The following is a 26,516-nucleotide window of genomic DNA, read 5'->3' as shown; positions in this document are numbered from 1 at the left end:
CTGTGTATAAAATATGAGGCTGAAATGACCTCACGCACACCAGCTGAAAGTTCTCAAATATAGATTTCCAAACATTGTTTGTGGCGGAATTCAACACCGCGCTTTTACACTTACAAAAAAAACAAATATTGTTATATTCAATAACATATTCTGTCTGAAATTTACGCATGGCGAAACAAAATGAAGCAATACGTGAAAAATTAATTCATCAATGTTTCTGTCAGAGCGTGCACCCGTCAGTCGGCTATCATCCCTTAGCTGGTATATTGGTAATAATTTATATTTTTGAACGATTTTCCATATTTTATAATTTATCTGCCTTTATAAAGTATTCATAAACTCATATGTTGTTGAAAATGTTAAAGTTGCATATTGAAATTTGAATGAAAGCGGTATTTAATTTGTTTAGTTATTTATTATAGACACGTGGTCCATAAGTTTTGCTTGCTTCACGCTGTTTCCCGCATATAATAAGGTAGGCAGAGGGAACCAAGTATAAAAACACTGTTCTCACAAAAAAATATAAATTAAGAGATAGTTTTCTTTATGAAAAGCAGTCCTACGCTTTCCACAACAACTTGTAGCAAATTATCTATTCTTGGTATATATCTAAAAGCGGCTAAATAATAAATGATAGTAACTAGTAAGTCCAAGTTCCTTATATTCGAAATCCATTGAACACATAGAAAGTCACACCTGCACCAATTTTAACCAAATACGGTTTACAGAGTGTCACTAGTTCCCTTTCATCATTAGGGTAGGTAACAAGAAGAAACTTGAACTGGTCAACGGTATACCTTCGTTTCTATATATATTTTAATGCTGTATGTTTGTATATAAATTTGCTTTACAATCTTAATATTGACCGTATCTATAAACGCCTTTCAATCTTTAGAACCATAAGGAGTTTCTCCAAAATAATCAATTATTTTAAACAAAAAAATATTTTTATCAAAAAAGGTTGAGCTGTAAATTAAGTTTTTAAAGCTAAACATCAAAATTCCCAATAGATACCCCATGTTGACTCAACACGTAAACTGTTGTGTTCCAAGGGTTTTGTCTCCTACTTCACGAACTAGGCTTCATAACAATAATTGTAGAAAAGTCGACTATTAAAGTAATTTATAATCACATGCATATTATTAAACTAAAGCGACTTAGTTAAAAATGGGATGAATGAAATGAAATGAAATGAATGAAATGGAGTGTCGTAACACTAGGTTTTCTCTGTATACCCTGCTACCTGTGGGATAAAGTTGAAAATAAATGTATATGATAAAAATACTGATGATAAAAACCTACTTTCCCAATATAAGATCAGCTTAGTGGTTATTTGTCTAATTAATAGAATAATTAAAAATCATTACTTAGCTTTTCGAATTAAATAATAATTATTGTTTTTATTGGTAGCGAGACAGGACGAAGCGTCAAACGCTCTGGCCTCTGTCATCATCTTCTTCACACATACTTTCGAAGGAGTCCTCATGTTTTTAATGGGCTTGCGTAACATAAAAAAGCACACATACCGAACCTGTTTTACGAACTAGAAAAATATTTTACCTACAAAATAATTATTTTTATTTTATATAATTTTATTACAAATACTTTATCTTAAGTATATTTTTTTCCATTGTATTTACAAAACACAAAGCAATTATCCCCTAGTCAAGTGTTAAGCGGGTAACTTCTTCAATCCAAGACCTCATTTTAGCGACTTTGCTGTAAACTCCGAATGAACCTGGAGTAGCACATCCGTATCCAAAGGAAACCATGCCTAGAAGTCTATCGTATGCGACTGCTGGACCTCCTGAATCACCCTGTAAATTATTCAAATTAAATTAAAGAATAAAATTTTCAAGATACTCTTATCTAAAAATTTAAGAATAATTAAATAATGATCTGAGCGAAAAGTTGCCTATGTTGCTATGTAAAATATGTGAGATAAAAGACGGCGTTTAGTTCCGTCAATCAACACACAATAACTCGAATACGGGCAAAGCCGGAAGATGACTATCGTTTTTGAATTATGTTGTTATCTCCCTGAAAATTCTTATTAAAAAAAAAATTACAATTTTTAGATAATCAAAATAAAAATCTACTTTAAATCATGTTTTCTCCGAAAGCTCACTAAGCTTCTATTTTTTATTGTGTATTTAGTTTTAGTTATATTTAGTGTCTGCCTTTTTTAAGCTAACTTAAGCCATAACTCCATATTATTTTTTACTTAATCACTTTACCTGGCAAGCGTCTTTCTTCCCTTCAATGAAACCCGCACAGAACATCCTGGGTGTGAGACCACCTCGGAAGTACGGGAAGGGTACCAACTGACAGTTCTCTTTAGAAATAATAGGTACACGCACAGCTCGCAGCACATTAGAATATGGTCCCTGGGAAAATGTATGGAAAATATATAATATTTTCATTATTTTTATTTCCTCAATTTGGTAACAAGACAAAGCTTTTCGTTGAATTCAGAAAGTGAGAATCGGAGTGCCTAACACTACATTCCCTCCGCCTACGCTACTACAAGCTGGTTACAGCGTGAAGCTAATAAAAAAAATATTTCCCCGAGTGGAAATCAAATCCACAACTATCGTGTTTACAATTAGACGCTGCCCTTCCGCCGCGACAGTCTTAAGGTAAACAAAGAAAATATTGAAATTCTTTTCAAAATTTTCCCTGGCCTCTTGGAATGCGTCAAAGTTATTTATACTATACGTTCAAATGTAAAGCCAATTAGGCTATACGTCGTTATCACGTAACTTCGAAATTGGTTAGAAAATTAATTGTCTAAAGCCCTCAAAGGGTCCCAAGATTTTATATCTGCTACCTTCAAATATTTATACGAAATGTCATTACGTTTAGGCCGTCTTGACGCAGTGGCACAGCGTGATGTTTGCAGGTTTGATTCCCAATTGTAAGATTTAATCATTTTCATTTATTTAACTATTTAGGCTTCCAATTAGCTGTACAAAATTATGTAAATCTATCTTTGTCTACAAATTTCGCGGAAATTACAATTTCAATTAAAAGTCATATCTAGACAATCAAATTTAGTTTGGTATATTTGAAATATCCTTTTTTCAAATATTTCAAACTAAAGAACAGTCTAAGTTTTATGAAAATGTATTCAGTAGTTTTTGATATAGATATTCATGCATTTATAGGGGGGATATGCATAATATAGGAACCTCGGTAATTTTTATTTTTTAGGTGACAGCCATTACACATTTTTTTCATTATTCTAAGCATGTCAATAGCTCGAAGTGAAGTATTACAAAATGATGTTAATTTTACAAGTAACCTCCTCTGGCATTTACTCTTAACTTAATGTCAAATCATATTTAACAAAAGATGGGCTCGGTGTTGCGTGTTCAACTAAAATACTTGTAACGTTTATTTGTTGTCGAAGCCTACTAATTAATTCCTAGTTAGGGTAACATTTATAAATTAACCTAAATATTGTACGAGGCGCGGCGTTGAATTCCGTCACTCAACACGCAATGCATCCAGAATTCGGTTGAAAGTGGGGAAAGGAAGCGTTATTGTCTTAATACAAGGATCTCAGGTTCCCTGCTGCTATGTGCGGGATACAGCGTGAATATAATGTGAAATATCAAAATATATAACAACATCAAAAAATCTATCAATTAAAATTGATCTACTAACATTTTCTTCAGTATTCCCCCATCCGGTTACAGTCACCACCTTCCCTATAGTCATGTCCTCCAAATGGGCTATCTTCACAGGCTGTATATTCTCATCGAGTCTTAGAGCTTCTGCTAATTCCAGAAGTTGAAAGTCATAGTCGAACGGGTGTTCTTTGTTTTTGGACGACCACATAGGATGTATGTAGTGATTTCTCACCATCACTTTTCTTCCTTGATTCAGATATTTTGAGCCTACTCTTATGTATGACTTCTTTCTACAAAAAATATTTAACCATAAGAACGATAGGCAAACATTTAAATATATTTATTAGTGAGTGACTAAACACTAGGTACACTCTAAGCTAAAAATATAAATGTAGGAATCTACAAATCTATACAAATCTGAAGAGTTTTTCTTGTTTTAACAAATCTCATCAAATACCTATTAGTTCGAATTGAAAAAAATATTTTTGTGTATTTTCTGTTTATATAGGTACTGTCTGTACCTGTGCTTAGGGTAACGTCAAGTAGTTAAAATGTATCATTTGGCGTACGCAACTTTTAGTTATTCGCACTTGCCCACCCGACCCAAGAAACAAATGGAAATTATAATTTTTAGGTCTTATAAGTAAAAAATGGTGTCAAATCAAATCCAAGGCGTTAACCTGCAACTTACCCACAATGTCCAGCAGTGATGACCCATTTCCTATCAATAATAGCGCCACCACAGTTACTCCCATACGCCACGTGGTACGGATACAAATTGATATCCACTTCGAACCCACCAACTATCTTGTCTTCTCCATAAAGTAAATCGTCATCTATCTTTTCATTTCCAAATTTATAAGCCAATTCTGGGTTGTTATAATCGAAGTTGTCAACGTCAGCCACGTCGGTAGCGTCGTTATAATGTTCTATATCGAGCTTGTACTTCTGCTTGGGTTTTCTGTTTTTATATAGTGTTACATCACGAATCCCTTTAATTGGTTCGTGCACTTTCATTACAGGTAGTAATATTATATCGTATTCTAAAAAAACATGGTAATTATTAATAAGAAGATATTGATTTAAAAAATGATTTTAGATATTTATCTTGTAATAATAAACTAAAACCGATATATATGTAGTAATTTGGACTGTAAACGGGATGATTGTGGGTTTGGTTCTCTCTCTCTGGTGGTACAGAGTGTCTTGACACTACGCATCCTGCTTACCCTGATAAAAGGCACAGCATATAGTCATAGAGAACTCACGATTCAATGAAAAGTTCAATTTTAATTATTGCACCACAGCCACTGACAAAAGGCAATAAGTAACGAACTGTTAATCCTGGCTTAGTATCATACAGTTAAAAGTCATTTAGGGCAACTGATAAAAGCTAGACACGTGAAAAGTAAAGTTTCCTCTTCTAACTTATCAACACATGGCAAATATTTTTACCATTTTGTTAACCACATTAAAAAAAGAAAGATTTTATAAACATATATTTTTCAACGGAGCGACCGGGATCTGAACAGGCGTATCTTTGATACCGTCCAGTAGGTATGGCTTCGAGTGCCGCAACGTTTAATATTTAAAAAAAAAATCAAATAAATATATAATATTTATACATTACTTGCAAAATCCGCTGGGACAGTCCCGTAAAGTAGAAAATATATTAAAATAAAATAAAACATTATAAAGATTTATTCTGTTTCGTTCATAACTTACTAAGGTAGGTAATACAAAGGTAGGTTTAATCAATCAGCCTTGTTGCGATTTGAAGGAACCTGCCGTGAAATTAATAATTATTCGAACTAGCGTGCGTACGTAAAGTAATTAACTTTTTAAATGCACGTGGTGTTCAAATAATTGCTTGTAATATGAAAAAAAGAAAAAATATTGAAATAGCAGAAAATAAAGGTATGTCTAACTTTGTAGATGTTCGCAATTTTTTTTTTTTTTTGGTAAACTAAAAAAAGGTAAAAACTTTTTGCTGTTAGCCGTTAGGAATTTCAAGAAATTCTACCTTCGCCTAAACTTCACAAAGGACCTATAGGCCACATTTCAGCGTTTTACGCTAGATAATGTAAGTTATCTGTCTTTAAGAGTTTCATATAGTTCCGGAGATTGAAATATTTTTCTTTGAAATGTTGGGTCAGAACAGAGTGTCTCCACACTATTTTCCCTCTGCTTACCCTACTGTATGCGAGATTTAAAGTGAATCCAAAAAAAAATCTGCTTATTAACATAATTCATAAAAAGCACATAGTCTGTAGAACTAAAATCCACAACGCCAATAATCGATGCAACATCCTCCGAAAAGCATCAGAGAGGTGATGGCGGTCGATATGGCAGAAGAGGTATGCGGTATCTATGAATGCTGCAAATATTTGGAAAGGCTTCCTGCTGCTATTACTTGTTTACGTGTATTCCATCAAAAACATAAACGTGCAAATGGGTGCCAAGTTCAGTACAAAAACTGTGTAGATATTATGTTAAAAAAATTTAGATGTACTTAAATGAATCTTAAGTAGGTACTGTATACAAATTTGTGATTTGTTTATAAAGAAATAATTATGTAATTTATCGTTCTGTAATTCTCACTCGTTTCGCTCATTGATTATAACGACTAAACGAAAATAAAACTCATTGAAGGACAGCGATGCAATTTATTTACCATTTTCTTTTGACTGTGTTTATCTGACATATACCAAGGTAGGCCGAGAGAACTACTTAGTGGTAAGATACTCCGTGACTCACGAACCGCCCAACTGACACATTGAGGATTGAGTGTCGCAACACAACGTCGCGAATAAAAAGACTTTGTTTTCTTACCAAAGCGAGGAAATAAAGTAACTCACCATTGAGTGGGAATTGAACCCACAGCCGCCGTCTTTATAGTCAAATATTATTGTCACTGTCCACTGCGCCTAACAGCCTCATCGTATTCAGATATTAATATCATCTCCTCTTTTCGCTAAATTAGATTTTACACGTTTCATAATGGAATAAAAAACAAAATATTTATAAATGTAAGCATATCCGTGAGTATGGACCAAGTCTTAAACAACTCAACACCGCGGTGTCTTGAAGAAGGAAGTAAAAATATTTCATTCCCCACTATAGTCCCAGTACAGACGCACGCTTGTGATATTAGATTTTTTTTAAATGCTATGTTAATAAAAAAAAATATGACGTTACTAGTAGATCTCACCTGTAACGGAATGTTGCCATAAAGAGCGCGTGTACTTTAATGTTATATTATTATTTTATTCTACATACTACTGCCATCTATGAAATTTTAAGGTAAATATTTATAATGTTGGCAGCGCCATCTCTTATTACAGCGTTGTACTAACTAAATAAAGCATTTATTAATTAAACAATAAAAGAAAAGAGAAAGTTTATGTTGAAAATTTTTATAATTGCGTATTTATAAGGTATTTTTATGTTTAATATACAATTCATAGACACGAACGCTTACAAAATTATATTTTCTATGTGTATGTGTATTGTGTAACTAGCGTCATCTGTTGTTGAATAGCAATAAACACATGCAACATTCATTTACAATAACTAATAACAAAAAAATTAAATAATTCTAAAAATTAAATACATTTTTTTTTAAATTTTGTATACAAGTATAATTGTGCCATTATCAAGTATTGTTATTTTTACTTCTGGCAACAACTGAAAGAGTAGTGAACTACTTAGTTTGGTGCTATTGAACTAATATTTGTTATTAAAAGCAATCTTAAGGCCGTCGTATCGCTTGCTGTATGTTAAATTCCTACTCGGGGAGTACGTTTTTCTTTTTTTCTCCGTTTTTTTTATTTCATTGTAATAAGCCGAATAAATATATATTCCAAGTCCGATTCGAACATACAACTATCGTTTCAATGAAACGTCGATATACAAATATCGTTTCAATGAAAATCTGCGTCGATTCGGAAACTGCATTTTCAACTGCCAAGACACTTCGCGTTTGCTGTCCACCCAAAATGAGCAGAAGCATGGGCGTAGATTTGAGAAAAAGGGGGAAGGCGGATGATCTACGATATTGCAAGTTGTTTTTTTTTATACTATATCCCGCAGGATAGGCATAAGGGAACCAGGTGTTAGGACACTTCGCTGGCTATTTATACTCCGCTCCTCTCTTTCCGCCTAGTATAAAAAAGCAAAGTGAAGAAATGAAAATATTACATCTTTATTTCACCGAGTGTGAATCGAACCCACAACCTGTGCGGTCACAACGTATTCGGTGGCACGCTCGTGCCCCTACGTCATGACGGCCTCGACGGGTTGTAAGTTGTTATATACTTAATACAAATTAAAACAAAAGCACATTTCAAAAAATATATTTATTTAAAGAAACAGGATTAATAAAATTTAACATTTATATAATGTAGTTAAAGGAAATATTTCAAAATTAAACTAATTATATGCTAAAATAAGACGGAAGTTTATTAAATTAATAGTAATTATATAAAACTTGCTTAGATATTATTCTAGTTCTAAATAACAATTTAAAAAAAAATAAAGATATACCTATTACATAGTTTATTATGTTTCGTAATCATACTAACATTAGAAATGTGGATGTAAGTTTGTTTGTTACGCTTTCACGCCAAAACTACCCAAACGATTATCATGACACTTTTTATACATATTCTCAGAGGCATTAGAAAGGACGTAGGATATTTTTATCAAAAATGCTAATGGATCTCTAGTAATTGTATAAATCAATAGTGATAGAATTAATTCTATTGATGATAAAGAATCCAAACGATGCGGACTAATTGTAGGTATTGTTATAGAATTAAAATAAAAAAATATATAATTTGAAAGCAGCCTTCACATAAAGATATACTATGTACATACTAGCGACCCATCCATGACTTCACTCGCTCACACTTATTATAATATTATAGCCAAACCATACAAAAATTATAGCAATTATATATTGTAGCATGAGTCATCCTGATGTGCACACCATATTACTGCAAAGTTTCATCTAAATCGTTACAGTAATTTTTACGTGAAAGTGGAACAAGCATCAATCTTCACATTTATTTTAATATTAGTTAATATTAGGATATCTTTATATAATGCAAAGTCTCAACAGACACAACTTCCAAAGGCAACAGAAAATTGCAATCGATTTTCACGCCACCACCACCACCACCAATACTTTAAATTCATCCAAATACCAACAAATACTTTATCTTAGACATCGTCAACAAAAGAATCTCCATCGATATTTCGAACAATAACTCCCCAAGTAAATAAGCTGAGGGGGGGATGAATATATAATGAAATTTCGCCCTTGCCGTCCGTTAATCAAAAACTGCTGCAGAGCGGGCTCGAAAGACGTAAGAAAATGGAAATTTTCCTACCCTCCTTTTTCCTGTTTACCCCCCGCTCGCCCCCTAGAGGTCGGACACCACCCCCTTGAGGTATTATTGCATGGAATACACTTGTTATTAAAGATGAAATATCTTATACAAATATGTACCGTTATATAAACATACATACTGCTATAAATATAAATTATACATTGACTTCTAAATTAAATCTATTAACTAAAAATCTAAATGTTTATGAATGCTATATGTGAGATACAACCTGAAAGTAAAAAAATCTCTTGATCCGTGGGTCCGTTTCTGCTTACAGTTTCTTGCATGGAACTACAATACTCTTGTATTAACTCTGTAAACAAAAATATATATTTTTTTAAATATCTTACATCTGAATCTAAAAAATATTTTGGATATTCTCTCTCACATATGCGAAAAGAGTATTTGCAAACATTGATTGTGGCTCCTGTATTTTAAAAAGTACAAATACGTCACTGTTGCATCAAATGAGCGTTACTATTGCATGTCAATATAGAACCAGGGCCAAAACTTTTGTTATTTAAGAATTTTATATGACTCACTGTTTGTAATCAAATAACAATCACTAAACGATATTAATTTAGATATATCTCGCATATAGCAGGGTCGGCGGAACTAAGAATTAATCCACTCCGTTCTTCACTTTCGCCTGACTATCAAGACACTAGGTGTGGCCGACGGACGGACCTTACAATGCTGGGATATAGTGTTGACCGGGCTTTGTTTTGTTGGCAGAGGAAGAAGGAGGAGAAGCACGAGGAAGTGATTTAAATCATTCTACCGAGTAGGAATCGAACCCACAACCGTTACGTTTACTCTTAAGCTTCTAAAAGGCTTTTAAAAGCAAATAAATACACAAATAAACATTAATTTCAAAACTCCATCTCCACACCAAGCAGCCGCCCCCAGCCTGCATTACGCCGCCAGCCGAATGCAAATTTTATAACGCGACGCCCGTTTTCTTATAGGCATTGTCGTAAACCCGACCGTGCCTGCCTCGGTCATTTGTTCTGATTGTATTTCTATACTACACTATTATAAGCCTTTATATGGATCTATTAAAAATTCTTCGTCTAGCCCAAATTATGGTGTCTTTTAGAATTAATTATTGTTTGGTATAAAATGTTTGAGGCCATCGGGATGCAATGCTTCAGATTCTGGCTATAAATGCGATGGTTGTGGATACAATTGCAAATTGGAAAATAAATGACTTTCGTTTCCGCGCTCTCAATGTCTCGAATTTAGACAGAGAATGGAAAATGCGGTGATTTCTCTCTGCTTACCGTGTTATAATATGCGGGATTCGGGGAAGCAGAAACAAAAAAAGACAGGAAGAAAGGATCGCCGGTCATGGTTCGTTCTCCTTCTTATAAAAATATTCATCATCAATCGATCATATAAAAATAGCAGAGATATATACTATATACATATAAATGACAGCTCTATATTATCTGAATTAAAAAAATCTAATGTTAAGACACTCTATCCTTCACTTACCTATCAACTATCAACACTCTCGCTCAATCCTGAAATAATTTATTTCACCTTTTCTCTCTTTTCGCTTCTGTTTACCGTATAATATTTGATTCTCCTTTTTGAAAGAAAAGTAAATTGCTTCACGCTGTTTCCCACATATAGCAGGGCCATTGAGAATCTAGTGTTAAGTCTCTACTCCGTTACAAAACAGATTCAGTTGAAGAATTTTAGTCAGTACGGTACGGTTGAAATTACTTGGAAAGCTATAGCGTCTTTAAGAATTGCTATTATGACCAGATTGTTCCTTCTCTTTCGCTTTCTCTTTTGCATTAGTAATAGCTTCATAGTACAGCTTTCTAGCCTCCACATAGGCTGTGTGTCTCTGGAGTTCCTCTGCCTCATCACGGTGTACTCTTCTCCGGTAGTGGCTGTACTTGCGTCTTAGTGCACATACATTCCTTACGTAGTTTAGTGATCTCTAATGTCCACCACTTCGGCCACTCTCTACCATCATTGAAAGGGTAGGGGTAGGTGTAGCCATTTATCGGGATGTCTTCTTCGAATTCACGATTAATTCCACTTCGTGCCCAAATTTCTTCGTTGACTGTCGGATAATGAAATATATTAGTGTTTTGTTACTGATAATATCTGTTTTAATATAAATATATATTTTTTAAACAAAATTACAAAATTTTCTATTTTTATTATACAATAAATAATAATGGTATTTGCTTTTTATTACAGTTTATTAACAACGTAATTAACAATGAAGTTTATTTAAGATTAATAGAAATTGTATTAAAGTTTAATTTTTAGTAGGTACTTCCGCGAAGAAATAAATTATTTGTGATCAATACCACGCCTACTATCGCCATCACTATATTCGAGACACAGCATGTGATCCGTACATAGAAGGGTAGATAAAGAATGTATGACAGATAAAGAAAGATATGTTTGCAAACATATTAATAAATATTTTTTCTTAAAATCGAGTAGGTACTGTGCACTGGTCGACTCATCTCCAAGTTGGAGCCATATATACCTGGTTTCACATTTTTGCCTTCCTGCCACCCCCAGATAAGTGTAATAAAAGTTACTTAATGCGAAAACTTGGTAATGTTATCGGTATACGTGATCTCGTCTTTTCGTTGAATCGTTGCAACTAAGGATTTTCGATTCCTAAGTTTCGAGTTAGAAAAGAAAAATTTTGTATTGTTTTGGAGTAATCAAACTCACAATTGTCGCATTTACAGTCAAATGCTGCTTTTACCTTCACGCTGTATCCCGCCAATATCTCGGTAGGCAGAGGAATCCTGGGAATCTAGTGTTAGGACACTTTGTTCCCCATTAAAACACTTCCATTCCTAACCTTCTGCTGAATTCTTGAGGTATTGCGTGTTGAGTGGCGAAACTCAACAGCGCGTTACGCCTTAGTGCCAGAGCGAGGAAATTAATATATTAAATACTTCATTCCCTGGAGTAGGAATCGAACCTACAACTATCGTTAAGCAGCACACGTGAGCCTCTGCGCCATAAAGTCTTCAAAGATAAGAATTTATTAATCATTAATACAAAAAGCCTAAAGCCATAGCAATTTACTATATTTTAAACTAAAATAGCAATTTACTTCAGTAGAAGCATAATAAGAAATAAAGTTTCGATTTCGATATTCTCCTTTTTGAAAGTCAGTTAAGAAAATAGTAACGTCAAAGAAGCGAAGCGTATTCAACGGATTCTTTGAGGAATTATGTTGAAGTTATTATCGGCTTTGAGACTTCAGTACTTTTACAATTGTAATATAAATTTGAATATTTTGTACTAAGTAACTTTTTATATCTACTTTTTTTGCGCGAGAGCCAAGTTGTAATAATGAAGTAAGTCGAATAAATACCTCACTCATTCGAGTGTCAATACACTATGTTCTATGCTTTCCATTCGAATTAGAAACAATGTAAATTATGTGAAAATAATTTTAATACTATTATTCTTGCAAATGGGGACCAAGCCCATAACCATTTATTGATTGAAATATTATTTAGAGCCATTTCTATCCATCTATAAAACAAAAAAAGGAAAATTAGATTACTACGTAAAAATATTAGCAACGGGGCCTAAATAATGATTTTTTATTCGAAATAAAACTGAAACAAAAATCATAGTTACTTTTTATTCAAAAACTTCAAGAGACAAAACTTTAGATGCCGCTACGTAATTTTTTCAATTTTTAAAAAAAAAAACAGCATTTTACTTAGAACGTGATAATGACTCTATTCTATTTAGAAAATGATAATTTCGCGAGAACAGAACAGAGAGAAGAACAAAGGACTCAAAATATCCCCTGGATCGGTCCACTATCAGGTGAGTTTTAATTTCCATGCAAATGTAAGACTTCATTCCCGGTTAATCTACCGGCTTTGCGCCAACTTAATGAAGTGAAGCTTTAGTTTTCTTCTGGCTTTTATAACGGATTTAACTTGGATCTCATGTTATGGAGAGACCGTCGTTGAACAGAGTTGTGCAGTGGTTATGGGATCCATTCTCACTCGGGAAAATGGTCATATTTAAATTTCGTTAATTTTCTCGCTCTGGTTGACAAAGCGCGGAGTTAAGTTTTGCCACGCATCACGCTATCTCTTGAAAATTAAGTGTAAAGTGGAGAACGGAATGTCTGACATAGGGTTCCTCTGCATTCTCTGCTATGGGGGAAGCTACTTATATAGTAAATATTTCTTTATGGTTTTTTTCTTAAAGTGAAGACATAAGAATATACATGAAGTAAAATCCTAACTAATAAAATCGAAATTAAAGCAAGAAAGCCTTCTCTCAGCCAAACTCAAAAGTATTCGAAACGAAAACACATTTTCTATAATAAAGGGTAAGCAAGATGGCTCCTGTAGGGTGGACGACGGATAAAGATTTCTATTTTCAATATACCAGATAATATACCTAAAGAATAAAAGTAAATATATAAGCATTTACAGATAAAAATTATCTAGATACATAAGTAATTCAATATTTAAGTGAGTAATTAATATTAATCAATATATCCCTATTAGGTATATACGGAACATATTAATAATTCTTTTTCCTTTTATTATAATGGAATTATAATTTATACTGCCTACCGATACAAAAAAAATATAAGAAAAAGAAATCTTAACACAAAAGCCAAGGTATTCAAAACGAAAAGATATTTGTTGGAATTAAAAGCGGGAACCCCCTAGGCGGGGGTAAGCAAGATGGCTCCTGTAGGGTGGACGACGGATAAAAGTGTGCAAGGGGTGGGTACATTCGATTTGCTGCGAAATTTTAATTGGTTGCTTTTGAGATGCGAGCGTTTTTTATTTTATTTTTTGATATTAGGGGACGTTAGTTGTGATGTTTAACGTATTTTTATATTACGTTTAGTTAATAAGAACACATTTAATATTAGATAAATAAAATATATTCTAAGTTCTTAATTTTGTACATAATATGAAAAATAATATTTTTTAGCTTCACGTTATATTTCGCACATGGTAGGATAGGCAGAGGGAACCTGGGAGCCTAGTGTTAAGATAGTCCATTTCCTATAATATACTTCCGTACCATAAAATTCTAGTGACACTACGTGTAGAGTGGCCAAACTGAACAAAAATGTGAAATATTACATTTCCTCGAGCAAGATTCGACCCTAAAACCTGTCTTTTTCGTAGTAACTTAAGCGTCCACGAACCTAGGTATTGAAAAATATTAAACAAAACATCACTAGTGCTCAACAGGTATTTGAACATGTTATTTAACTTAAACAATTGCAGTTTCTAGCCTAATTCAACGAATATAATACTATAGGTATTTATACTGAGAATACATCTATAGTATTATAATTCTATAGATACATTCTAAATGTGGCTAGACAGAAAAGGCCGTTGAGTTTTACGTTGTTAAAGTAGTCTCGTAGAATGAAAAGTATTATCATTTCCAAAGGGAAAGTTGATAAGAAGAGAGAGGAGTGTGCTTGTCCTTTCTCTGCTGAAAATAATTAATTCACCCGAAGGATCATAAGCTTGGATCGAACCCACAACCATTACGAGTGCAGTCAGCCTAAACGGCCTCTAGATATTTCTAATAAAATATTTTTAAAATGTCCAAATAAATAAGAATAAAAGAGACACTAAACACAAAATGAACACAATTTTTAACACCCAACGAAGAATTGTAACTAACTTCACTTCGAACAAACTTTTCATACTCCATACAAAATGTTGTCTAATCTCACAAAATTCTTTCACACTCAGGTAAATTACTCGGGGAACTTTCCAAAACATTATTCCTAGGAAACTTAGACGAACTTCAATACACATGTGTCGTCACAATGTTATGTTAAAATAAACCTTAATTGAAACTATTAAAGGATATTTTCTTCTGGCAACCTGGTTAACCTTCATATATGAATGGGTTAACGTACGTTGATTCATGTAGGCTTCGAAATAAGGCCATGGGGACTCTAATCTATATATAAACACACGTTATGTAGGTTAGCTTAGAGAAATTGTAAATATTGTGGGAATCGTATGAAAAATGATTGAAAAGCGTTTGAATTTTGATAAGAGACAGTTTTAAGTAGTGATTTTTACTTATATACTTTTATGTATTAGGTTTTCATGGCGTTGAGTTCCATGGCAACAGCCAGAAGAGGAGACGGAGTGTCTTGACACTAAATTCTCTCAGAATAGGTATCCTACTTTTGCATATAGCGTAAAACAGAATAAATATGATTAAAGTTTTTTAGAACACTTTTTAATTTGCTTTTTTTTCATAATAAGTAGGTACCTACTGTATCAAAAGATTTTATATTCAATTACGCCATTAAAGGCACTTTTGAATCGTTAGTACATAAAATGTCAGTAGTGTCAGTCATGTCATGACAGAATCTTTCAAAATTCCTACAGAAACGAAAAAAGCATTGGATTCTTTTTTACGTACTAAAGTCAACACGTGCGGGCGATGACTAATAAAAAAAGTAATCTTAAAAATTGTGGTATTATATTTTAGTAATTATAGAGATTAATGTTTATTTGTGCTTAAATTTTTCACGTTTAAAGTTTTTTAAAATACATTAAAATGAAACAAGACTCAAATAACAAAAAATTCAAACAACATCCGAAGATGACTCTTACTTTTTATTCCTTTATAATTTCGTAAGCATAATTAATCGCCCCACACCCGCCCTAATTGAATCACCCCCTACCCCAGGAAAAACAACCCTTTCTTATTTTTCCTTACCCCCTTGAAAGACGATAAATCCTTGGTAGAGACAGTGGGAGATCTTCTTACGAAATACAACTAAATTTTATAGCTAGGACTCTATTTTATAAGCAATAAGGTTGATATTTAAATATTTTTTGTATAGGAATTGCAAATTTAAATTTGTTTTTAAAACAAGAAAAAGCCTTCGCAATTCGTCATTGGAATTCCGCGGGCGTATAACGGCGGTGCCGTTTTGGAATCGCGGCGCTTATGTTTGGATTATTAGTTATTTTTACCTGCTTTTTTATTATGTTTTATATACGAGTATTTAAAAAGCTAAACATAATATATCATCAATATAAACGCGACAATTGTGGCTTCAATTCCTATTCGAGGAAATAAAATATTTTCATTTCGTCGCTCTGGTAAAAAGATAAATCGAAGTATGAGTGCAATCATATACACTCAACTGCCCTCACGATGTGCGGGATACCTCTGGAAACTGGTGTCATTATCTGGCCAGCTCAATTTTACAATATTATTGTATTTACACCCAAGCCTACATAAGATAATAAAAATGAGTCAAATTCAGTATCCTTAATTTTATTATATGGTTACAAAGTTAAAACTACAAGTCGACTTAAAATAAAAGCGTGTTAAGAAGCGGATTTAAATTGTATACACTTAAATAAATAACCGATTGAGTTTTTTCATCTGCAATCATATAAAAAAACTAAATAGACGTCAGTTTTATTCTGTTCTATCGAAGTTTACTTATAGATTGTCTTAAAATATGCTGTAAATTTAGCTTTGAAAAATCTAACTTCATAATATTCTCAATACCAACAATAAAATAGTACATAACTCGATACAAAACATAAAAATACCTACCCCATCAAAAGTTAATAATAATAAGAAATAAGCGTACCGAGACGCCACCCCCGATTTAGGGGTAGTTTTTTAGGGTCTCTTACCCCCAAGACACCACCACTCAAGTAAGAACTCTTGGCCCCTTTTTGTTTTGTCATATATTCTTGTGAATTTGCAAGAAGGGTAGTCCAAATTATAATTGACGCCTTAAGGGTGGAAAAGAAGAAATAAATGCACACCTCCTGTTTTAAATTGCTAAGATGAGGGCTCTCTGAATTGAAAAGTTTTAATTTGTTTTTTTTGCAAGGGTGTGTTGTAAAATGATCTAGAAATATAAATTAAAATGTTATTTACTTATGTATTATATAAATAAAATATTTTTAAAATGAGGGTCAAATCTTATCTAATCTCTGTAAGCTTTAGTTTACTTTATTTTGAACATAATACAGCTTTAGGTAGGAGATTGTAAGTTAAAAATGATTTGAAGTTGAACAATTGATAGCACATGTTAAAAAATATATTAATATAAAATGCCTTTATGGATGACTGGACTTGATTGAACTAAACAAAATGCGACATTAGACTAAATTCTACCACTTAACACCTAATGTCGCTAAATTAGCAAAGTATGTATCGTACCTACTATTAGGTTCCCTCTGGATACGTACCTACTGCTTACTAAAAATGTTAAAAAAATATATTACATTTCACTTATTCTAATGCATATAATTAAAGGCCGTAATAAAGCATAAATATTATAATTAAAACATAATCAAAAAGTAATATAAAGTAACTGAAGTCGTAATGCAAATCACCAAAAACTTAGAAAATCCATTATTAATTTCCATCCCCTTATCTAACTCCCTTATTTTATCCTACGTAAAGGCCCTTCGAAAAATGCACTTAGATATTTAAAGATATAATTAAGGGGGGTGGGCGCACCCTTAGGGAAATTCACCTTCTTTTGACATTTTAAAGACCCCTTTTCTTAAACCCTTGCATCAAATAAGTATTCTTATTTAATCGATCTACTAGATAAGCTTTATGGTATAAATAATAGGTACATATAACGAACATTAATAAAGAAACAAAAAATAATTTCGCAGTATTAGGAAAATTAAGCGTTGTACAGCGGAACTCAACGCTGCAAACAGAAAAAAAAATTTTTGAATATTTATAAATAAATCCCACGAGTGGTATTTGAATCTGCGACTATTACAGACGAAAGCTTTTCAAAAAAGTTTTATACTGACGTTAGTTAATCAAAAATTTCTCCAGAGATAAAACTGAAGTATAAAGTGATATGATAGTAAAAACTCCGCCAAGTATTTTACTTTTACTGCTACTTTTATGATATCTTAGTTTTATAGTGTTTTTAACCGTAATTAAATTCTAGAAAATTACATTGTACAGCGAAAATATTCAATGTATTTGTTTTCACGCTGTATCCCGCATTAAGCTGGGTAAGAGGAGGGAACCGTAGTGTTAAGACACTCCGTTCCCTACTCTGCATATTGAGTGGCGGAACTCTTTTTTGCTTGTTTCCAGAGTGACATTTGAACTTATTATCATACGTTCAAATAAACACTATCAACAGTACAACACGATTTGAACCCGCATCCCCTATTCACGGGCCGAGAATACCAATATCATTTTTATACGTTTTCAAAAAACTGCTTTTTTTTAAACTGAGAAAATTTATAGATTGAATATTGAATTGAATATATAACTTTATATATCGAAATAAAATATATTAAAAATAAATAATTACCACTTCATATAAATATAGATCATTGTTCCTTTCACCCTTCGATCATTTAAAAGTATATAGCTTATAATTAACAAGCGAACATAGACAGCTTTTATTGTTTTTGAAACATCTTCACTCATTACAGTTTCTAATGAATGATCTATATTCATATTTCCTTTTCCATGATTTCCTTAATATATATTTTTCACTTGAAAATTCCGACGTGACGCATTTGGAATGTAAAAGTAAATTATATTTTTAAGCAATATGTACCTAATGTCTTTTTATTTTAGGTTTACGCTGTATTCCTCATGTAACAGGATAGGCAGAGGGAACCTAGTGTTCAGATACTCCATTTCCTATTTCCGGCCGAATCCTGAAGGCATTGCACGTTAAGTGCCGTGCCGTTAAGTGCTAAAATAATGCCGTGTTTTTTTCCTCGACTCCGGAGCTAAGAAATTAAAATATTAAATATTTTATTTCTTCGTGTGGGAATCGAACCCATAACCTATCATGTTTATAGTCACATGCTAGTGCTAATACGCTACAACACACTAAGTTAATATTAAGTGTATTTAGAACAAAACCGTAATATTGTTTAAATCTGTGAAACCCACTTTACATTTAATATTTAATATATTTCCAATTATTTGGCCTGATTAGATTAAGTGCGGCGTTCAGTTCCGCCACACAACACAAAATGTCTAGTTATGAGTAAAAAACGGAATAGGCGTTCACTAAATAGAGGAATACCTACTTTACAAAAAAAACGAAAGATACGAAGGGAAGGTATGAAAAAAAACAAATTAAACCGTACGAAAACGTTCAACAAAAACAAAAAAAAATCAAATAACAAAACATAAAATCCCTAAACAAGACGACAGAATAAAAAATTCAAAGCCCAATCTCAATAAGTGAGAAATAAAAACAGCCATTAAAAGGATGCCATACAACATTTGTTCTTGGAAATTGGCGGACGAGGCCCGACGAGGGACGTGTCACCGGGAAAAACAGTAAAAAGCGAGAAAAATAAGGGAAAAAAAGCGAAGAGCCTGGTATTATCCATGTTAATTCAGGGGTTAATTTAATTCGCGCGTAATTCTATTTGCCGAGTGAAGGGGGGTGATAATTGTGGGACACTTTTTTGTGACGTGGACGAAGGAAAATGGGTTTTTAAACCATTAGGAAACACCTCCGTGGGAATTTGAGGCTTTAGTACAAAGAAAATGCTTACCTTTATCCATTTTTTATTGTTTATTTGTCTTCACGCTGAATCCCGCATATAGCGAGATAGGCAGATGGAAATTAGTTTTGAGACACTCTGTTCCCCACGCACTGCCAAATTTTGGTGACGTTACGTGGAATTCAACGCCACGCCTTGTTTTTATCCGTTTTTTCTTTATTTTAAGACGTTTGACTTGATTTCTCACAACAAGCACGTTTGAAGGTATATTTAAAACTGACCGATTCGTTTGTTAAATATTAGACGACACTAATAATAATATTCGTATTCGTAACCCTTTTGATTTAATACCGGTTTTTCGGACACAACGCGCGAAAGTGACCGGTGTCCCTCTAGGGTCAACTTAGGGCTGTTATTGTCTATTTTTTGAATAGGACTGGTCAATCTGGTTTTACTGACCCTTCCTTATCCTTTTAAATGTTTTGTAAGCACGGATTTTATAGCAGCTGCTGCTGGACTGGTCTACGTTGATATTTTTTTGTAACTTAATCTATTAAAATTATTTTAAATTTTATATTGTTATTTTTAATAATATCCGGTGCGTGGAGCCCATAGTCATTTAATGCAACGGAGATAGTAGTGCATTGTATTGGTATGCCAAGAACTATTTGTATCTACTAGTTCCGCCGTTCGGTAGTGTCTTAATGGGAACGAAGGGTGTTAACTAGTATTCTATAACTAGATTCCCAGTTTCCTTCTATTACAATACAGCGTGAAGCTGTACATACACAACCTAGGTAGATTTCCATATATGAAACAACAATAAAAATTACTATCATTTCTAATCATATCTTTTCTAAGTATTCAATATTTTATACATCTCTAAACAAATACCAAATAATAAATAGTTCACAAAACAAAACAGTTATCAATAAACAGTACTTAGTGCATACAAATTACGTACGAGGGTATAATTTGAAAAAGATAGCTATAAACTATTAACAGTCGCCGCCTACCCCCGGCCTATAATTATCTACTACAATAAAATAATAAGGAATTATGTTGGAAATTCTTTGATACATTGGCAGTGAGGTTAGCCTACCTAATCTACTTCTTTTTTTTAAATAAATACTTTTTTTACCTTCACACTATATCCCACACATGCATGGTAGACAAAGATAACCTAGGAACCTAGCTAGCATTATGACACTCTGTCCCCCACTTTCCGCCGAAGACTTTCCAGGTTTTGTCTCAAGCAAGAAACATTAAAATATTAAATTATTCATCTCGAGTGGGAATCGAATCTGCAACCTGTCTCGATCACCATCTGTGCCTCGACTGGCTTCACTAGTACTAGATGGTTATGGGTTTAAATCGTACTTTCACGACTATTTATATAAAAAAAGCTTTTCTGCCCTGGAATGAGTAAAGTGTAAAGAAAAACGAATTAAAGTTTTACTAAGTCAAAAGGCAGAAAACTGCCTCTTTTGTAATCTATAATTATGTATATCTTTTTATCTTAATCTTATCTGTTTTAAAAATATTTTGTAAAATGTTTTCATTTATTAGAAATCTTTTCTAAAACAAAAAATATGAAAGTAAGAAAAACGCGATTAACTCACCTCAAACTAACACAAAAAAGTTTTTATATAATAAAATCTTAGATTTAAATTTTAATCGACTTATTGTGTAATTGTGTATATTTATAAAATTTTCATTCGTCTATTCGAAAAGTACACGAAAAGGGTAAAAACACGCGAAACGTCAATAACGTTCAATAGGTAAATGTTTTTATCTATTTATAAATTCAATATTTCTGGCTGGTACCATCTGATTACGGTTAGGTATACAAATGTATTGCGGAAAATATTCTAAATGTAGTATAGGCATATACAATAAATGAGTATTACTTAGGTCATTATGGCACAGTTGATACACATATTGTCTAAATAAATGCGTTGCGGATATATCAAGGCAAATCGCGGCGTTGAGATCCGCCCCTCAACACGCAATACCTCCAGAATTTGGCGGAAAGTAGAGAACGGAAATATTTTATCAGTGGATTCCCAGGTTCCCTCTCATTACCCTAATATGTGTGGGTTACAGCGTGAAGCTAAAAAAAATTTAATACTAACTAGATAATCATAGTTTAACTTTAAATAAATTTCCCATACATTTGTATTTTTTATCGGCAAAACTCAATGAAGCGTAGACGTTCCTATATCAATAAACAATTTACCTTCCCTAACCCTTCCACCACATGTCTCCAAACGTGATCGTGAATAAGAGAGTGCATAAAAATACTTTAGTCCATATGTCCTGGGCTTTTGTTGACTTTTTTGTTAATAATAGTTTAGTAGAATGCAATTTTTGTTGTGGTCATTTGTAGGGTTACCATATTAATAAAACGTATTTTTTAAAGACTACCATAATCTATGTATTTTTTAGTATAATAAAGATGTTGCGCTCTTAAAATTTAATAATTATAACAACTCACTACGAAAATTTTATTGTAACTGTTATTCACAGTATAGAATAGAATAAAAAATATAACACTCTCAAAATCACTACAGTCCACATGTCCTGGGCTTTTGTTGACTTTTCGTTAATAATAGTTTGGTTGAATGCAATTTTTGTTGTGGTCACTTGTAGGGTTACCACGATTTTTTTTCTTTTAGCTTTTCCCCTTGTCCCTCAGGGTAGATAAAGAATACCTAATGTCAAGACATTCCGTTATCCGCTTTCATACTGAATTTGAGACATTGTATGGTGACTAGTGAAACTCAACGCCATGCTTTGTCTTATCAAAGCAGGAAATTGATATTTTTTTACAGATTTTTAGTACAAGAAAAATATTAATATTCTATATAAAAATACGAACGCTATGATACACAAGAAGAAGAACTTAAAGACAACATGTCGCTAATCAATAAAGTAAATCATAATTTTATATTAAACAATGCATATTATTTATCTGTCCAACAATATGTTATTGAATGGTAACCGCATCTAGTCCAAACCGGTTATAGCCGGAACCGACTAGATCCGGTACCGGCCAGTTGACCCTTTCTTACCTTTATTTGGGGTCGAAAGGTCCTTGAGCAGATGTTAGTGTTAAACGGTAGGTGTTAAATTTGTATTCATAATTTTAAATAAATTATTGCTATTTTCAATAAAAAAGTAATATAAACATAGATTCGAATTTTATTTCTTGTAATTTTAATTTTAAAACATATTTTTTTGTAGTAACGATGTAAGAATTTCCGTGCCACAAACATAGAATACAACTTAACCATAGAATACAACTTAACCGATAGAACCGCAGTGTCACAGTTCTCTTTCCTATTCACTACTTAACTTAGTGGCAGAAACTCCACGTGGCATATAACCAGATATAGGAAGGAAACGAATATAATCTACAATAAGCATGCCCGCGGGTGTCATTCAATCCCAACACCTAACACGGACGCGTGCAACAGTTAACTATTTAAAATACTTGAAAACTTTTAATAGGTTATCAGGTACACTTAACATTCTTAAAAGATCGATATCACACGAATACACTGCCACTGCCATTGCTAGCTACCTCCATACAAAGCAAATGCAAATTAGAACTTTCCAAATATCCCGGTTGTTTCGCAAACAATTTGTGAAGCAAATTTTTAGTGTGACTGCGGCGTCCGGATTTCCTTTCCTGGGTAACTGTTCCTCTCGCCGGATAACCTGTGTAAATCTTACATTAGTACCGGGTACACATACAGGAGGCGAATAGTTAGTGTTTATTATAGTTGCTTAAATTCCAAATATTCAAATAGACTTTTGACTTTGACTCAAAAAATATTGCAAAAGGATAGGATTTTCAATTAAGTCGCATAATTAATGTCTAATCTATTTATTAAGCTAAACGCCGTACATCGGTGTATTAAGGTATCCCTTGCAGAACGTCAACAATTCCGGTCTTCTAGATACCAACCACCTTCTTTAAATCATGTTTTCATCCTCATCAATTTCAGAAATGAGGTACTACATGACGTGTCAGCTCTATTGAGATGCATGAGGGAAAAATATAAAATCCGTGTCATTAATTTATGATTAGGTTTTTTTCTATTTCTTACTTATTACTTAGTAATACATAATGAGTTTCAAAACCCTATATCTACTACTAGCGGCCCACTCGCGGTTTCACCCGCGTGAACTATGTTATTATTAATTTCTTTCTCCATGACTACGTCCTTGTTACGTCTATGCGAAATTTGAGACTCCTAGCATTTGTAGTAACGAATTTTCATACAACTTTCGACCCCAAAAACAACCCCTTAGAAGTCGAATATTGCAAATTCCCGTCTTAGCGAGCACCTACGTCCTATAAGTAACTCCTATGGAAAAATTGAGATTCCTAGCACTTGTAGTTTCTGAGATTTCGTGATGAGTGAGTGACCTTTCGATTTTATATAGGTATATAGATTTATTTAACAATGAAAATAATATAAGCATTTCTCTAGATCGTAACTATTTTTTTAATATTAACTAATATAATGAAAAACAAATATACTATGTAAAAAATAATTATCAAATTAGAACCTGCACACAGTGTACCGCATATCTCGGAAAGACTGCAATAACTCGCCGGTGTTTTCGCGCATTCTTCCCGCGCCGTACTCGCCTTCGTGTGTCGCGAATCGCGATACTTTACCGTTAAGGCTGAATTTATATACTAAAATATTTATATCGTTTTCTTTTATTAAGAAAATAAAAGAGAATTTAGAGTTAAAACTCTCTGTTTTCAGCTTTGCGTGTTGGGTTTAGAAGTTTTTGACATATTTTTCAGTTCCCCATTTTCCAACAAAATCTTGAGTCACTGCGTGTCCAGTTTGAGCTAAAAATAATATATTTGACATAATAAGAGAGAAAATATTTTAGACATGACATGACATGCACAAACCTCAAAAATTTTATGAACTTTTTTCCATCAATTATAAGCGAAGAAAATAAAAATCCTTTAAAATCCTTTTGTGACTACCAAAAAAAGTGTAATATCAACTAAAACAGAAGCCACACTTTAAATAAATATTTGTAACCTACAATCTTATCTAACGATGTATCGACAGGTTGTTCGAAATATCGATTTAAAATTAATCTTTTGTTTTTTTTTAAATTCTTTACAAAACTTGACTTATAACTGGTGTGACGTATCCTTTGGATCTTGATGGAAATGCATATATTGAATTTCAACCTTATTATTATTCAATTAAAGATTAGTTTCATCTAACAAATATCACAGGAAACATTTTTTATAAGAACTTTCGATTTTAGTATTGATTTCGATAAAAAATATTTCATTGAAAAAGGTCGGAAGTCGTAGATTTTGAAAGTGAAAAGAATCGATTCTGTTTACATAACATTATAATAATAACTTGTAATAAATAGGTGAAACTTATCACGTCAAAAATCTGTCGATAGCTATAAAAAAGGAAAAGGAGAAATTATTATTATGCATTCCTTTAAAGTTTATGTAGGATTTAAAAAACATATAGTGACGTAATCGGTGTCAGTTGCCATTTTCAGTTAACCCGAAATTGAATTTCGCCTGCTTATCCTGAGACGCGTGAAAATAAACAAGAAAAATATTAACACACCTAATAGGAATAGCACCTTGTTATCTTCTAGGTCAGTTGATTCCAATCATTCATAGCGATTGTCACAAGCCAGCTTGAACAAAAAAGATGATGACATCAAAATAAGTTATTTTTTCCTGTGATTTTTACAAGCTTCACGCTCTATCCCGCATATATAGCAGAGTAGGTAATCCAGAGAAGGTAAAAAATATTATTATTAATAATATATGTCAATAAGTAGTATTATTATTTCTATACCACAGTGTGTTTAGAAGGCCTAGTGTTAAGAGTTAAGACACTCCGTTTCAGACTTTCCGTTCAATTTTCGAGACACTGTGTTTTATCTTGTTATCATAGCGTCATCTATGTAGAAACTAAATATAAGTGAATATTTCACAAAAAAAAACATTATATTTTCAATACAAAAATCCATAAAAATAACATTAAAAAAGTACAAAACAAAATGTCTAAGTAATTCATCAGGTTCCCTGAAACAATGAGTGAACTACGCTCATTTAACAAGTAATCTAAACTTCGATTCTTCTATAGGAACCTACCTACCTTCCTTCCTACCTACCTATACCCACGGACGCTAGCCTCAGCTATGTAAGTGCAATTTAAAATGTAAATTACGGCAAAGAAGTGGGGGGCCCTCGCAAACTTGAGGCAGCCTCTACATATTCTTGTCATAGCAAAAAGTCACTAATTACTTTTATTATAATACTATTATATACCTTACAATAAGTTAATAAGTTTATATTTTCTTTGATTCAAAACTGGTTGATAAGACATTACTGATAAATGTTAAAATGAAACGAAATAGATTGAGGTTAATCAATTTTGAGCTTTAAGCTCGTTGAGTAAAGTTTAATTTGTATTAAACAATCAATAACGGATTTAAGACGTTCCGGTTGTATTTTTTATATTTCTTAGCAAGTAAGGATTTGTTTTGCCAGAAAATGTGTTGAGACGCGGACGTCGCCTTCCCACTTTAATTTATTTCTTAAAGGAAATTTAATTATCTCCGCTTAGAGTTCTTTAAAAGTTATTTTTTCACTAGAATGAGCAAAGAAATTAAAAAGAAATAATTAATATCTTTTTTTAGCATCACGCTGTATCCCATATACCTATATCCAACCTAATGCTAAAACACTCTACTCCCAACTTTAAGTAAAATTTTTTACAATTGTTTTTTTCAAATTACCATGTTTCTGTACTATATCATTATATTTTTCCCAAACTTACATGGTCAGGTCAGACAGGATAGGCAAAGGAAACCCGAGAACTTAGTGTTTAGACACATTCGTTCCCCACTTTCCGCCGAATTCTTAAGGCATCGCGTGTGGAGTGATAGAACTCAACGCA

General features: G+C 32.8%; 1 protein-coding gene and 1 long non-coding RNA gene across 2 annotated transcripts; both read right to left on the bottom strand.

Annotated features, from left to right (window-relative positions):
- Positions 1-1,598: 1,598 nt before the first annotated feature.
- On the bottom strand, positions 1,599-5,390 carry LOC146529687 (trypsin 5G1-like). The gene is made up of 5 exons (XM_085201780.1): positions 5,266-5,390; positions 4,327-4,678; positions 3,670-3,925; positions 2,238-2,387; positions 1,599-1,817 (listed from the first exon to the last, which is right to left on the bottom strand). Exons 1-5 carry the CDS (start codon positions 5,324-5,326, stop codon positions 1,662-1,664), a joined length of 975 nt encoding a protein of 324 aa, XP_085057906.1. The 5' UTR covers positions 5,327-5,390; the 3' UTR covers positions 1,599-1,661.
- Positions 5,391-10,772: 5,382 nt separating this feature from the next.
- LOC146529686 (uncharacterized) lies at positions 10,773-19,929 on the bottom strand. Its single transcript, XR_014879044.1, has 2 exons — positions 19,588-19,929; positions 10,773-11,108 (listed from the first exon to the last, which is right to left on the bottom strand). It is a non-coding gene; the product is annotated as an uncharacterized LOC146529686 (long non-coding RNA).
- Positions 19,930-26,516: the final 6,587 nt, after the last annotated feature.

Source organism: Heliconius melpomene, chromosome 18 (assembly GCF_056956725.1).
Source record: "Heliconius melpomene rosina isolate 202511_hmr_F chromosome 18, ASM5695672v1, whole genome shotgun sequence".
Taxonomy (NCBI): Eukaryota; Metazoa; Arthropoda; class Insecta; order Lepidoptera; family Nymphalidae; genus Heliconius; species Heliconius melpomene.
Note: the sequence above shows the minus strand (reverse complement) of the source record. Positions and strands in the feature narration are given on the sequence as shown.